Below are 15,444 nucleotides of genomic sequence, written 5' to 3'. Positions count from 1 at the left end.
TACAGCATGGTAAATGCCGACTCCATATTTTGATCTAGAGCTGCGTATTCTTTCTGCAGACCAGTTTCTTTCCATCGGAGGGGGGTTCCATTAGTGGTCGTTTTTTAGTGAAATTCAACGAAAAACGGTGCAAATCGTGCTGTGTTGCCGCCAATACAATACGCCTGATCAACTAACATGCCGAAGAATAAGGGTGAGTTCATAGTGTTATCTTCATACTCACAGTGGTTTCATCATCTTCCCTTACCGAACGCGGAACGTCCAGCACCATGCCGAATAGTGACATACGAGGAGCCACATACAGACCCGACATACTATAAAATCATATTGTGAGGATAACGTCCACATATGGGCTTCTCAGTGCGCTCACAAATGCCCTTATACCTCTTATTTGTCTTAAGTGGCAAGCATTTTGCTAGTGAGAAAGCTTGCTGTGTAACATCGTGTAGATCAACACCTTCCATTTCTCTTAAAAGGTGTTATTAAAAAATGCCGCAACCCGACGTATGAACATCTTTATCCCGACCGATCGCAACTTTAGCATCGGCAATATTGCCAGTCTGTCATGACGAGCAAGATCATAGAAGTTTTACGAGATACGAGGTTAATTCGACAATACTTGATTTTAATGATAGAAATTTGTACGTTTCGCTAAGCAAAGTAGAATAGGGAAAAGAAAATATTAGTAGCTATCTTTTTCAGACAGGTTTTTACTTAGAGGTAAATTCGTCAATCAAACAAAAATATATATTTTTCTTTGTTGTCAATAAACACAATAAAGCTTCTGTACGACTTCATTCTGTGCTCTTTATATATTAGTGCCTATTTAAGGTTGACTAAGTCCTTGATCGAGACATGTAACCTACTCGATAAATTCAATAAGTTATCGAATAGGTTACATGTCTCGATTTAAAAATACATATGGCAAGCTGTAAAAATATATAAGTAAAAGGTAAATATGGTACACAAAAAATAAAATAAAATAAAGAATAGAGTTTCTTCATGCTGCTTACGCTGTAATACATGCTCCTAATGAACGCTAATATTGACGTTCTTTTTTCGTACTGTGTCGACAGTTTAATCTTCGGCAATTTTCAGTGTGACGTATTACTGGTTGCCATGATAGAAAAAAGGAAATTTTGCGAATAAAAAATGATAATGAATGTCGTGAGTTTCCAGGAAAGGGAGGAAAAAACAGACGGAGAGGAAAGAATGAGAACGAAGCAGAAAAACGCGAGTTGGTTTTCAAGGAGGATGGACAAGGTTTATGAATTAGAGTTTGTCATAAAAGAAAGCTATAACATGCTTCCTCAGTTATATAAAACTCATTGGCAATTAATTTTATTTACCTTTTCTCAGTGCAATGAAATTTCACAATACATACATCAATTTGAAGTAGTATTGAAGAAGTAATGTAATCTGTCTCGTTAGCGTTACTCATCAAAGTTGTTTTCGAATGACTACTTCAGAGTATGCGCAGGTAGTGAAGATGCTAGGCAATGGTCGATTAGAGGCATTGTGCTTCGACGGTACTAAGCGTCTTTGTCACATCCGAGGTATAGTATCAAATCTTTGAATTTTTTTTTGTAAGTAGAGTGTACCTTGCTTGTCTATAAAGTGGTCACGTACAAACTATCGCCGTTTGTAAAAAGCATACTTTTATTGAATGTCGTATTCGTTTCATCGTGGCGCATTTCTTTAGCCAATTAAGTATTAATACTACCTTCTACTACGTTTTTTATATTTCAGGGAAGTTACGCAAAAAGGTGTGGATCAATCAGGGTGACATCATATTAGTTGGTTTGCGAGATTACCAGGACGCCAAAGCAGATGTAATCCTAAAATACAACCCCGATGAAGCTCGAAACCTAAAGGCGTACGGAGAGCTTCCGGAACATGCGAAGATCAACGAGACAGCAGCGTTTGGCGAAGAAGAAGAAGACGACAACATTGAGTTTGACGACGTTTCAGGAGACGAGGATATCGACGATGTATGTGCGATTTAATTTTATCTATTAAAGTATAAGTATTTAAAACCTATATACATTTTCTTGTAGATGATGACGGGTTAGCCCTCAAGTTGCCTACAGTGCGCTTAACGGTAAGAAGAGAGGCATTTGCTTCTTAAACAGCAAAGTTCTTTTTATCAACTTTAAACTCAGTCATCACTTCTATGGTACATGGGTGACTGTAACAACCTGCTAAATAATATTGATCGTATGTTTGCTGTACAATTTCAGATTTGAGCTCCATAGGGTCCCTTGTAAAAAGCTACTATGTATTAAACCCGACGAAACCGCGACTTATGGACTTTCCCTATATAATATAAATATATAATAAAGCTACATAAAATTATTTAGGCATCAAAATATTCATTAACTCATTAAAATAAGAGCGCCGTCGAGAGTTTAGTACATCTAAATAAATATATTGTTCAAAATGTATATATATATATTTTTTCACGTGCATTTATTAGTACGGCGTGTTATTATACAAGGTGTGCTTGCCTTCTTATCGTTTTTTTAAGTCATTTGTGCCACAACTCAGCAAAGATCTTGAAACTTAAATTTGTATTCGAATAAATGTTTCATAAACATTATATTAAAAACAGCTATACGTCACAACGTGTGCAGTAAAAAACAAAAACCATTGATTTTCACTCCACGTGACTCATCGCACTTTATAGTGGATACTACTAGTTAACGTGTTAAAAAATTGTCATAATTATCGCGTACAGGTATACTTACAACTCAAATTTGTGTCAGTCGTCGCGAGAAACATTTAATCGTGATTTGTTACTTTCGCACTATAGTATACAATAGCACAAAGCAGTCAGCGAATGAATCAGAATGTAGCGAGCCTGTGTCCACTATTTGATGAGAAGTGTATGATTGATTAGCGAAAATTATGTTATTATTTTTATGGTAAAAATAGCAATTGTAATGTTTTTTTTTTCTAGTTTATGGTTAAAAAAAGGAACAGTATTGGAAAAATACTATGAACGAAGCGAAAAAACTTCGTTTACCGAAGGCTCTGAAATAAGCTTTTTCGTTACGATGAAAAGTTTTTTTTCCTGATAGGCTAGCTTGTGCTTGCAAGAATATGATTCTTGCTATAGGTTAGTATAGGGATTTCTTCCCTCGTGCATACAGCATTATACACGTAAAAATTCTAGCGTTTACTTCGTTCGAAAAGGTGCTTTTTTCGGCTTAATTCGCCTGCGTTCATCATTAGTAGGGCCACTTTTCATTGATTAACTGCAAGATTTTTGCTTGAGCCTTAGAGTAACCGGTTATAGGCTTTTGTTCGTTTGTGCTATTGATGAGTTTCTCTCATTGAGCAAACCCTGTGATACTTAACTTCCTGGTTGACGATTTTTCAGTGGAAGGAATAGACAATTATTCGCTTCAATTAAACAGTTAATTTCTGTGTACATATGTTTTCTATAATGTAAGGTTGTTCAGTATAAAATGTGACAAACATTGATTTCATATTCCAATATCATTTTTATAACGCTTCGATATTTTGTAACAATTTTTTTATTTGAAATGCCCTTCTACTTTTAAAAACCTGACACTGCTGGCTCGATTATCGTCACTCGAGCTTTCAGCAGACGAGTTGTAGTAAATAATGAAGAACTGGAAAACCTGAGCTGTTTACAAATATGAGTTATTTGGAACTACGAAGATGGACCTTTTACCCAGCGGAAGTTTGAACTGGAAACACTGTCGGCCGTCGGTTTTTTTTTTGAAGAAAATCTTAAACTCGAAAATGAGTGAAAGACCTTCTGTGGTGATGAATAACAAAAAGCGAAGGTATGTGGTGTAAGCCGAGTCATTACACAGTGCTAGCGCCCAATTTTACTGCATCTACTTAGCTTAAAAAATTGGAGGTGTTATCCACTGTGGCTTCATGAGTCCTGGTTCATCGATCATGGCTAAAGTGAGCCGTACGCAATTAACGATGTGATAAAAAGCTTGCATTAACCAGTTAAGATTAATGAACAGAGGTAAACCATTTGCACTGCATGACAATACTTGATCACAAAAATCCCGGTGGCAAAAAATCAGGAGTTCAATTAGCAGCTTCCTGTCATTGATCGTAGTCGCCAGACATTGCTTCTATAACCTTTTTCCACATCCCGCTAACTTCATGATAAACATTTTTGTTTAATCTCAGTCTCTTTTTGTAAATAATGATCAACGAAGGGCACTACAATTCTAATGCACGTCGCTGGTGAACCTATTGTTTTGCCAAGGCAATCATTTTTTAGCAATTTCTGTTCTGAGCTCATCAGGTAATTATGCGTAATTTGCCATTATTTTCTTGTTTTGATTAATACAATTCTATTAGCCGATCAGAGTCAATTAATCATTTGAAGTTCACCTTCTCGACTGTGCTGTACCTTAGTTTTATCAGCAGTCATCAGTCGTTACCAAAACCTACTTATTTAGCTTGAACTGTTTCAACAGTGCTTTGGAGATTTTCGTTCAAATGCGTTCTTGTTTTTGCATGGGTAAACGTGGTACTTAACTCATGCTTTACTTATTTATGCTAATTCTTTAATGAGCTTTCAAATGCGAAATTTTCATCAATTATGTTGCAATATATTATATCAAAATCACTTTATAATTTTTCAATTTTTATGAAAAATTTAACATTTAACTGACACAAGCGACTCCAGAAAACAGCTAAACGTCAGACACGGCTAGAATTTTTGTGAGTATTGTACACCGAATGAACAGTTACATTGTCAGAATATCTTTGACCAGCAGCACCATATTCATGCTTAATTTGGGAGGGAGATTAGTCTTGTCTGCGTAGTCTCTAATCACATCCTCCTGCTTTCGAATAGTAAGCATTTTTTTATTGACGAGGTGAATCTTCTATATCATGCGTTAGTGGCTTTGTTCGGCTACACGTGTCACAGGTGTGATTGTTTTCCTTATATTTTTGCCAGCCTCTGCTATTGTTTGCCTGCTCACTTTGAGCTTTATTTTTGTGCTGCTTCACGGCGTTAGTTTTTCCCGAAGCTGTTCCGTACTTTCCGACTAAGAAGTCACGTTCGAGAATTTTTTCTCTGTGGCTCTCGCGAATGTACAATACAATGCATAGAGATAATACAACTTTCTACGCGCCCAATAACGACATAATTGTTACGATTGTACGCTGAGCTACACAAACGCCAACTAAACAGAAAGCTAGTAAAATTATAGGTTTTTATGACTAGAACGGATTCGACATTAAGGGTTACAAGGAACGTGAATCCACACAATGCAATCATTAATGTTAAAGTTAAGCTCTCTGTTGCATTCCACTTTGACTAAATAGGAATCACGTTCTATTGGTCATACAGTCCCAACAGTCATTTGCAAAAAACGCTGCTTTATTCCCGAGTTTAAAGTTGCCATCAAGTCGTTGCCGAAATCAGACCTATTACGAAAAGAGTAATTACACATCTGAAGTCGACAATTTATATACATCGAGAGAGGCAGCAGCTGCTGGCTGTCATGTGATTCATCATTAACATGGGCATAGCGGTTGCAATTAAGACGCACTACATATAATCAAATAGAAAAAAAAAGGTTACACGTAGCCTAATGTGGTCATTAATTCCAAGGAGATATTTCAACTTAATTCAAATACCCTTTCATTTTTAAAACGACTGTGTTATTACTATCAGAATATACATATTACAGTTCCACCTAATTAAAAACACTGCTTTGATTATAATCAGTGACCAGAAATAAGGGAACACTTCAATTTCAAAAAAAAGGTACGCATAGATCTACAGAACAGTTTATAATACTGAATATAATATGAAAACTCATCTCATACGAAATGTGGTACAGAACTGATCGTAGGCTATGCACAGGAGTCATTGTTGCTTAACTGACTTAAGGAACACCTAGAACAATGTAAATAACATTATGCTCTGAGTTTAGTTAACCATCGTTTCACGCGGACATATTATATCACTTCCCGCTGTTTCACGTGGTTCGATTGCACATCTTTTTCTCAGGCCATTTGGCCTTCCATGAACAAAAGTAACAGTACAGTAAAACCTTGTTACTCATTTCTATGACATTGTGTGCGTGAAAAAATATCGACGATTTTTAAGGTTAAATTTGTGCAAATATTTTTTTTCCTATAATTTGCAACAGTATGAATTACGCTAAGAATGAGCTATTTTGATCAATGACACTGTGCCATTTTCTTGATAATACCAAAATCCCATAGCTACAATACGTCTTTTTGGGCAAAAAATTATATCAGGTGATTTTTGCATCCCTACATTGAAATTAAATTAACATTGATTGGGGGGAGGGGGGTCCTGTAGAGACAGAGACGTATATTAGGTTAATGGTGCAAGACACTGGATATACGGCGGATATATCTAAATTTCCCTTCAAGTTCTTTTGTTTACTAGTTCTGGTCGAATTTAGTCGGACAGCAGAAGTCCGAATAAAGCATAGTGCATGATGGCAGCAACTCACGATTTCTCTCCAATACCACCAAACATATGGCATCACTTTCTTCAATGTCAGCCTGGGTTTTGCCACAGATTGTGAAGTAATCTTTTTCGTATGTTATTGTATTGCATTCGTGATCAACTACTCTAAAGGTGGCTCGAGTTCGTGTCGATTCCATTAAGTTTCCCAGATCAAGATGCAATCGGGCAAATTTTTTGTGTGAATCTGTGTGGCACCCAAACACAAGTCAGCTTTCTTCAGATAGTCAAAAATTGTTTGCAAGATGTCTAGTTCTTGGACGATGTCATGGGAACTCGTGTTGGTCTTACTTAATTAATACCTTTATCAACTTTTTTATAATTGGTCAAGTACTACCAGACGCATTTTTTTCAATGAAATTTTTAGAAAAAAGCGAAAGGCAGTTTTTTCTTCCGATAGCTAATCTTGACTACAAACAGTACATTTCTATGAGCTTCTAGAGCACATCAAGTTACCAAATACTGCGGCCAATATCACTGATGTATTTTATTATTGTAGTATTCAACAAACAATGTCAACTGGAGAATTTTATAACATAAAAATGTACCGTTTTTTTTTCGTCCGGCAATTGACGACTCATCTAGCCTTATGTGGGACGTGCCTCCTGATTGACAAGCCAGCAAGTATTTATTGAGAACAGCACGAGCAAAGGTAAAAAATAAACGCTACATGAAAGTAATTAACAACCGACCACCTTTTCTGGACAGAATTGGTCAAGATGACGATGCTTTCCTTAGACCTCGAACATCACCGGATTAAGCATTGCTGCATGTTCCAAACTTAAAGCTTAAAACTACCAGCGGCTTAACCTTCTTCGAAAGCACCCCATGTAAACTCTGCGCTCCGAAGTGATAAAAAGCTCCTGTCACGAGCTTGGATCTGTCAGCTACCAACGTTCAAGTAAACATACTACCGACGACTTAGAAAAAGTCGTCGTTCGATACGCTATTATTACTACTGCAAGCGACCTTCCGACGAGGGTTCTTGGTTTATGAATGATACATATCCATCTCGCAGTCGGACGATGCGTACCCAATGGGGAACTAAAATCCTAGTTGGAGTTATTGTTGCAAATTATTTTTGACAACCCTCTGGTTTAAGATGTCGGTAAATCTTCCTCAAGTCCTGTTGCAGTTGTCAAACCGAGAGTGTAGTCCTTTTAATTTGTCGGAGCACTACCAAGTAGTCTCGTACTAGACAGATACGAATTAGCAAGAAAAAAAAACGGCCTTTACTGTCCATCGTTTATTCTCTAATTATTACTTAGTTATAAATTTATTATGTAGTTAGGCTTTAGCCCCTTCGCCCGGCCCGTATAAGTTCGCGAATGTCTTCCCCTGAGTCTTGACAAGATTAAAGGACTTTTCGGAAAGATCTAAACGTGTCCTCTGAAGAACGGTCTGTGACCTAGCGCCACCATGTAGATTATCCGCCATTGCTTTTTAATTATTTTTTTGCTACGCCTACCGTTTTAATTATGAAGTTGTAAACTTGATTGGTTCACGCTTGTGAAGGGCACAATTTGTTAAGTTTGAAGAGCTGAGATTGCGTGTGGTGCCTTAGTCGCTGTTGTTTTCAGGCTCTGTTTTTGCGCGAAGCCGCCCGTGCTTTTGGCGTGTTGTTCAACGTAGCTGGCGTACACTCATTGACTATTATTCGCACTACCAGAAAGCTTTGTTTGTGCAGTTATTGTAGGACACATATAAACAATAAAAAGTTAAGTGAATCTTCATGCAGGTATTATTATAGAAAAACATTTGTAATCCAAAAGCCGCATATGTAGGCTACAACGGTTAACTTGTGTACAAATTTTTTGATACTTATTGCATTTTTGGACATTTACTTTTTTGAGGCCTTAGATTTTCGAGACTCGTTGCTCGCATGTAAATCCGCTAGAACACTTACGTGTGGCGGTTTTGAATGATACTTGACCAGGTCTAAATGCATAAGGATACGATCGCTCCTTCAATTTAGAGAACGAGTTTTTGGGAAAACTTTTAAGCGAATCAGACTCCGCATTGAAGCTGTGGTTGAAGCGAACGGCAGCTACATTGCATAAGGGCGTTATTATTTACTTATCTATATATGACAATCGGGGGAAGTGAGGTTACACAAGACACTACTGTCTAAGGCCTACCAAATTTAAAGAAATATACTGATACAGTATTACGCCCTTGTCATTTGGTTGTCAGCCCAGCCCAATGCTTGGGTGAGCTCATTTAGCATAAATTATAATTTAAAATCAAGAGACCAATTCGCTGCCACATCTGTTCAGTCCTCCCTCATTCATAACAACGCGTATTGGTGAAATCTACGGCATATTGTAAAACGTCTCATCATCGACTGATGTATCATTTATGACTTAAAGGCTTTTGAGAAAGCTTTCAGACTTCGTCTATAAAATGATTAATAAACTAAGGAAATAAAATGCAAGAACAGCAGAAGAATTGACGTCGACAGCGCTACGACACGTTGACAGCAGATTTTAGGTGATGGCTAAGCGCTGCCCACGTCATGGATCTTACCGGCAAAAGTACTAAATCAAGCCTAATTTGTGAGGAAAAGATGGCTATGTCTTGTATTTTCAAATCAGATAAACACGTAATTCAGTTAATATTGACTGTATTTTTGAAATACAATACGGTAAATGACATGCTAATTTACGATGATGAAAATTGTCAAAAGATTGCGATAAAACTCATATTTGTGTAAAGCATGACATCATAAAGTTTATAGCGAGCATGATATAGTTTAACGATTTTGCCCAGTATCAAATTTGAAAGATATTTACAATGATTTAACGTAAACCTAACTCATCCCTTTATATTTAGATATATATATATAAACAGAACTTTCTAGCGATATGTCAAAAATTTCTAGCATTTAGTAACACTCTCTTCCTAGATTTTTTCGTAACTTCTTCGTACAATCATTCACCTGTAACTGAGGTGACGAATCTATGAATAAATGCTTATCTACAGTTATATAAGCGCAAAACGAATAGTTGTGAAGCGCTAGTACTCTCTGCCTTCCTAGGACTACCCTGCACCGATCGTCAAATCGGGCTACTTCCTGTAAACGTCTACGTGTTTACCTCAAAAGTTGGTTCGGCGTCCTTCTCCATTTTTTTTCAAACCGCGCGTACTTATGAGCCCTTTGCCTAAGCGTTCGTTCGCCGAGAAGCATCAGGAGCCACCCTCAATCAGCCAGCCTTCCAAGAATGCCTTCCGCGACGGCGACATATCGCTAATCATTCCACCGCTGTCACCAAAATGAAACAGGGTGCCACTGTCTCCTGTTACCTGTGTCTATGTGGCCGTAGACGTATCTTTATCCATATAAGTCTCATATTTTTTCTGTTAGAATGTATATGTTACATAGGTTTTCCTATACAATGTATATATATTAATAATTGTAATAGAGGAAGGAGGACCAAGCAGAAACGCCGCGGTGACTCTGATCGAGGCACAAGCAAAACTTTTATTTACTACAAGGTACACTTATTGACTAAACACGACGATAAAATCAAAAAAATTTGGTCGAAGAGTTTTTGTTATCTCGTCCCTCTTGAGATGCAAAATAAAAATATTCTGAAGACACGAGGTCCACTTGCATCAAAAGAGCCACTTTATCGGCGACTGATATTTGTAGATAAGTAGGGGGCTTGAATTATTAAATTAACCAAGGAAAAATCAACCTCTGAATGGCAAACGTGTACAGAAATAGAAACTTCATATGATCATATATAGCCTAAGCATCCTGTTACCCTACCGAAGCAGCTACACCCATGTATATGAGTATACATCGCTTCGGTAGCTATTCATAACGATCAAATTTAACAACCGAGCTTAAACTGTAAAGGATAATTATACGGCTATGATGAACAAAAGAGTCCAACAGGATTATATTTTAATGTAGTTCTTAACAACGATACATTGTTTATACAAATAGGAACTTTCGCTCTTAATTTTGGAAAAGAAAATCCTAGAAATTACGCGTGTGGCTTAATTAGAACACAACCGTAGAGGTAAAAAACACAGTGAAGCAAGCGTGGTGTAAAGCAATAACGTCAATGAACGTTCCTGCACGCGGGTTTGAACCCTCCCCCTCTTTCATCCTATTGGAAAGAGGAGACAAGTGCCTGCAACCGACAGACAAGCGACGAGACATCTGGTTCGGCTACTATGGGCTGCAAAGGCAAGCAGAAAGAGAACTCCCCTTCCGCTCTCCAACATGGCCGCACTCGTGGGAAGAGCTCTCAGCTGACAACCTAAGTCATAAATTGAAAGAGACATTCGGAAGAATTTAGGTAGGAAACTTCTTGGCGAACATTTGAATGAATAACTGCTTAAGTGCGTGCAGCATACATATCTACTAAGCGTCTGCAAAACAGAAAAGGAAGACGAAATCGATATGTTCGACTGTGACTCAAAGGTGCCTTTTCGACAAAAAATGGCCGGTTTTATCTAATACCTACGGTAACTAAGTTATCCCAATATCAGTCACGCAGTAAGCTTTGAAGGGTTTAGTTAATGTATTAGACGGACCACAAAAAAAGTACAGGCAGGTTACAATGGGCGATATGGCGCATTCAAAGGATCCGGGCGTCGGTTGTGGTGCCACTATGGCGGTAAATGACATTCCTTCCGAGGACATCATCCTGAGCACAGCCGATGGAGAAGTGCGCGCCAGCTGTCGTATGCTTGCCAAAATTTCCCCATATTTTGCGGCGATGCTTTCCGGTGGAGCCGGTCAGTGGCGCGAAGCGAAAGATCGCAACGTTCACCTGCCACATTGTACGAGTGGCCAACTACAGCTAATTTTAGACTGTGTTCAATCCCGCGACTATTCAGCAATCGATGGAGAGATGGAGACGATCTTTCCCATTTTACATTCTCTCGAGATCAACTTTCTTGTGGAGTACTGTGTTGGCCAACTCGTGGAGAACGTGCGCGTAGATAATGTCCTAGAACTATTCCACGCAGCTGATCACTTTAACACAACGAGGCTGCGCCAAGCGTGTCTCTCGTTCCTGCTCAACAATCTCAAGGATCTCATGGAAGATGATATATTCAAAAATGAGTTGGAAATACGGCTTTTTAAAGACTTACTAGCCGCTGATGAATTGCAGGTATGTAGCGAAGATCAGGTCCTAGAAATAATTGACGTGTGGTGTTCAGCAGAAGGACGAGGCCACCAACGGCGTTACCTGCTAGAATTTGTGCGTTTCCCCCAACTGTCAAACAAGTGCTTTGAGCGATGCCGCAATGAACCTTCCTTTCAAAATGTTGTAAATCTGCAGACGGTGTCCCGTTGTACAAACTGGTGTGAACTTAGTAGTTCACTTTTGCGAGGACGTTTCTACAACCAGTGTCATGTGCACATAGTGTGGTGCAAATACAGTCATGTTGAAACTTTCCGAGGTCACGAGCTTTTTCTTCGCTGCTCACTTGATGAGACACAAAATAGCGTACGGCGTTTGCACCAAAGCGATGATCTCTGCTCCCAAGAGCTTATACGGAGTCTTATGAACAACAAGTTGTCTCTCATATCAGACAGATTGTACTACGACTGTGATAGCGAGATTCTGAAGAAGGAGGAAACTAAGCTGCGTTGGACTGACCTCCAATCAGTGGACGGCAAAATTTCGTCGGGGCTTGAACTCAAGTTTTTTCCAAGTCGTTGTTTTCTCATAACAGCGCCAGTATTTGATGAAGAATCATCTTATGTAGCGCACATCACCGGTGAAACCACGTCACTTCCTGAGGAGCAATTCTTACCGCTGCTGAGAGGCTACTTGGATAAGGATGATCGCTGTTACCACCGCTTCCTTAATGGATTCTCATCGATCGCATTGTGCCGTTTTAATGGCGCCGCCGAGTATATTGATGAAGTGAGTGTAGAAGATGAGATGAGTGGCTACAACCTCTTTCACGGATACACTCATCCGAAGCGAAACAAATTGTATGTAAATGGCCGGCGAAAATTGGTCATGTTGGGTACAGAAAATTCGGTTGTATCTCTGGGCGAGGATCCGCAGAAAGGACGAATTTTCCGTCTGCGTAAAGATAAACTAGCCAAAAACGAGTGCGAGCTAGATAACAATGGCTTTCACGATATGGCCGTTGTCGGTGATTTATGCTATGTTTACCTGGCCGTTGACACGGTTATGATTGATCGTGTTCGGCCTCAGTCGGACAAAAAACGGTATTACGGAGAGCGTAGCCGGCGCGAGCTTCGCGTTCTCGACCTTTGTAAAGGTGTGTTTCTCGATGAAGTGATACATCTCGAAGGAATTCTACCTATTGATCATGCTAAGGCGTTCCGACTCGAATTGCACGAAGATCGCGGCCGTTTGTTTATTGTTGGCTCCACTTGTGGCCCATCACGTTTTTCGCATGCGGCTCAAGCGTTCATCTGGCGTTTAGACCGCCGTCCAGGCGGCCATGAATTAATTCCCGTATTGCGAGATTTTAATGTTGGGAAGACGCCCTTAGAGCCTTTGGCTGTCGGGGAGGATGCGCATGAGTGGCGCGGAATCCTAGTTGGGGTTGACGTACATCCTTGCAAGCACGCTACTGCCCTGCAAGTTCATGCCAGCCGTGAGAAAGAGACCGTTGCTAGGGAGAAACTTCGACGATTCTCCTGGAATCTCTGATCAGATCTGTTATTGTTGACAGCAACACGTCTGTTAAAACCAGATTTCATAGTCTTAGGCTTATAAATGCGATATCACCTTACGTACATAATTTTTAGGGACACCATCGTGACTCCTTTCGCATCGCTTTGTAGCTTAGAATCGATAATACGGGGTATGTTCTCAGTGTAAACATTGCGAGAGTATAAACTACTAGGCAGTTAACAGTTAATAACATGGGTTCTTTTAGAAGATGTGCCATATATAAGAGGACTTTTAGTTACGAAAATACTTAATAAAATTTTCAACGTTGTTAATGATTAATCGACCCTGACGAAATTGATGCTTTTCGAAAACGTGGTTTAAAAATGTTCAACATTTTTATTACTTGGATGTATGCGTATGGACACGCAATTTCAGACTCCGAGATAACGCGGCGTGCACTAATTTAAAACCCATTTAACAAATGCTAGTCAGTAGCTTTAACGGTGTAAGGTGTGTTTTCATTCAGAGCACCTGAGTCTGCACATCGTGATGGTTTTCTCTAACTTAAATTGTGCTTATAATTTCTACAAATTTTAGATACGTACGAAAAAGTTTCGGATAATCTCAAATCTAGCAAATGATATAAAATATTTGGCAGCACTTCTGCCGTTCATATCGCTAATCTGAGAATTCAGAGATTCGGATACAAAGCTCATTATATACAGCAAGAATGCAGTTTTCCGAGAACTAAGAAGCATATATATAAGAGATAAAAAATCAAGAGAAAGTAAACGCCTAAATTTATTTGATTGGATAATATGATTTCTACCCAATTTTTCGACGTCCTTACATAAACTTCTTAAAAATATATTAAGTGCTTAAGGAAATAGCATCATTAAATACGACTGCTAAAAGATACGAAGTGCGGAAAAACACATAAATATACCGTCAAAGGCTTAACTCTGCAGCACTGTGAAACATTGTTCAACTCTAGTCGCTAACACCATTTTATTCAAATGTGTACCGTTTATCAAAATTTGTGCCTGAAACTATGGCATGACTTAGGGCTATACTTGGAACGGAAAATACAGCCGTATCTCTTACGTTTAAAAATACGAAAAGCGGCGCATAATTGTGCACCCTTTTGACAACTTTGTGCCGAAAAACTCTTGTTTGACGAACCTAAAATTGATTCAAATCATTATTCTAAATCTGTTTCAATTAGTAGGACTGTACTACTTTTTTTTTTTTAATATTTTGTATAGCGACATGTGTGCTTGGTGCATTACAGCGGTTTGTTCTTTATTTTCAGTTGCACATGTTGAAAATTGGCATGTGGCTAAGTCATCTATTTCATTACTGAAGTTATAGATTACTATAAAAAGGCTACCTACCCATATGATGGACAAATGACGTTCAAATGACAAAAACCATCAACGTTTTAATACATTGTGGGCATATATGTACATAACAGTAACTTATAGCCTAGGATCACATTTGATGCAATACCCATCAGATACAAATGAAGGTTAGCAAAGAAATCTTGCTCATTATCTCTTAACTTGATTTGCCTTCTACTCTAAATGCAATTTCATTATGCGATGACAGTATGCACACTAACAAAGAAGCTTACGTTTTATCATTTACGAGAGACACTCGTCGCTTCGTTAGATAGGTTTTTAATGAATAAAATTAGCCGCTAGACAAAAAACAACTATAGAAAAACGACAAGAAAAATTAATGCCTAAGAAGCTGACAAGAACATAAGTAAAAGATGTTATTCGTATACCTGTAAACTATCAAGGGTTATTCTTCTAGATATAAGCAAGGAAATTACAAAGTTAACTGCTACTAAACGTTTTCTTTTTTTTTATAAATTGCGCCACGGAATTCCGCACCATCTGGGGAGTTTATATTTTAATAACGTTAAATATTCCTTATCCTGCTAACGCTCGATCAACAGACAACTACATTTCCATCCAGACTTACAAAAATGTAAAATAGAGAAAAATTCGCAGTTTTTTTGTTAGACTAAATGTCAGAAATGAATTTAGTGGTTATTGATGGCAAACGAATGAATCCTTTTTTAGTATATTCTAAGTTGTGGTATATCGGGTACTTCAGGCTTCACTATACGGGCGCCTCAAAATGTGTCTAGTTCATACCTAACTTTAATTCCTGTACTAAATTTAAGTTAATTATTCAGTCACCGGAGACTGACGGTGGAGAAGTTAAACGTAGAAAAAGTAAGAAAGCACATTTTGTGCGGCGTTATCCAGTGTCACCATGCAAAGTTTATACCAACCATTA

The 15,444-nt window shown here is 38.4% G+C and overlaps 1 protein-coding gene and 1 long non-coding RNA gene across 3 annotated transcripts in view; one reads left to right on the top strand and one right to left on the bottom strand.

Annotated features, from left to right (window-relative positions):
* Positions 1 to 27: 27 nt before the first annotated feature.
* Positions 28 to 2,454, top strand: eIF1A (eukaryotic translation initiation factor 1A). The gene is made up of 5 exons (XM_022797115.2): positions 28 to 193; positions 1,180 to 1,263; positions 1,470 to 1,556; positions 1,750 to 1,991; positions 2,241 to 2,454. The coding sequence occupies exons 1-5, from the start codon at positions 178 to 180 to the stop codon at positions 2,244 to 2,246; spliced, it is 435 nt and encodes a 144-aa protein (XP_022652850.1). The 5' UTR covers positions 28 to 177; the 3' UTR covers positions 2,247 to 2,454.
* Positions 2,455 to 9,953: 7,499 nt separating this feature from the next.
* LOC147756354 (uncharacterized) overlaps positions 9,954 to 15,444 on the bottom strand; it is an 18,907-nt gene continuing 13,416 nt past the window's right edge. For both annotated transcript variants that reach the window (XR_015323962.1, XR_015323960.1), the window contains exon 3: positions 9,954 to 10,782. This is a non-coding gene — a long non-coding RNA (uncharacterized LOC147756354). The remainder of the gene's footprint in view (positions 10,783 to 15,444) is intronic.

The sequence above is a fragment of the Varroa destructor genome, unplaced genomic scaffold (assembly GCF_002443255.2).
Source record: "Varroa destructor unplaced genomic scaffold, Vdes_3.0 BEIS01000003.1, whole genome shotgun sequence".
Lineage (NCBI taxonomy): Eukaryota > Metazoa > Arthropoda > Arachnida > Mesostigmata > Varroidae > Varroa > Varroa destructor.
The sequence above is the reverse complement of the archived record's forward strand: the minus strand, read 5'-3'. Positions and strand labels throughout refer to the sequence as shown.

Coding starts and splice junctions, on each gene's coding strand:
- eIF1A (XM_022797115.2), top strand. Junction 1,264..1,469: donor TTTCAAGGAGGATGGACAAG/GTTTATGAATTA, acceptor TGACTACTTCAG/AGTATGCGCAGGTAGTGAAG. Junction 1,557..1,749: donor GCGTCTTTGTCACATCCGAG/GTATAGTATCAA, acceptor TTTATATTTCAG/GGAAGTTACGCAAAAAGGTG.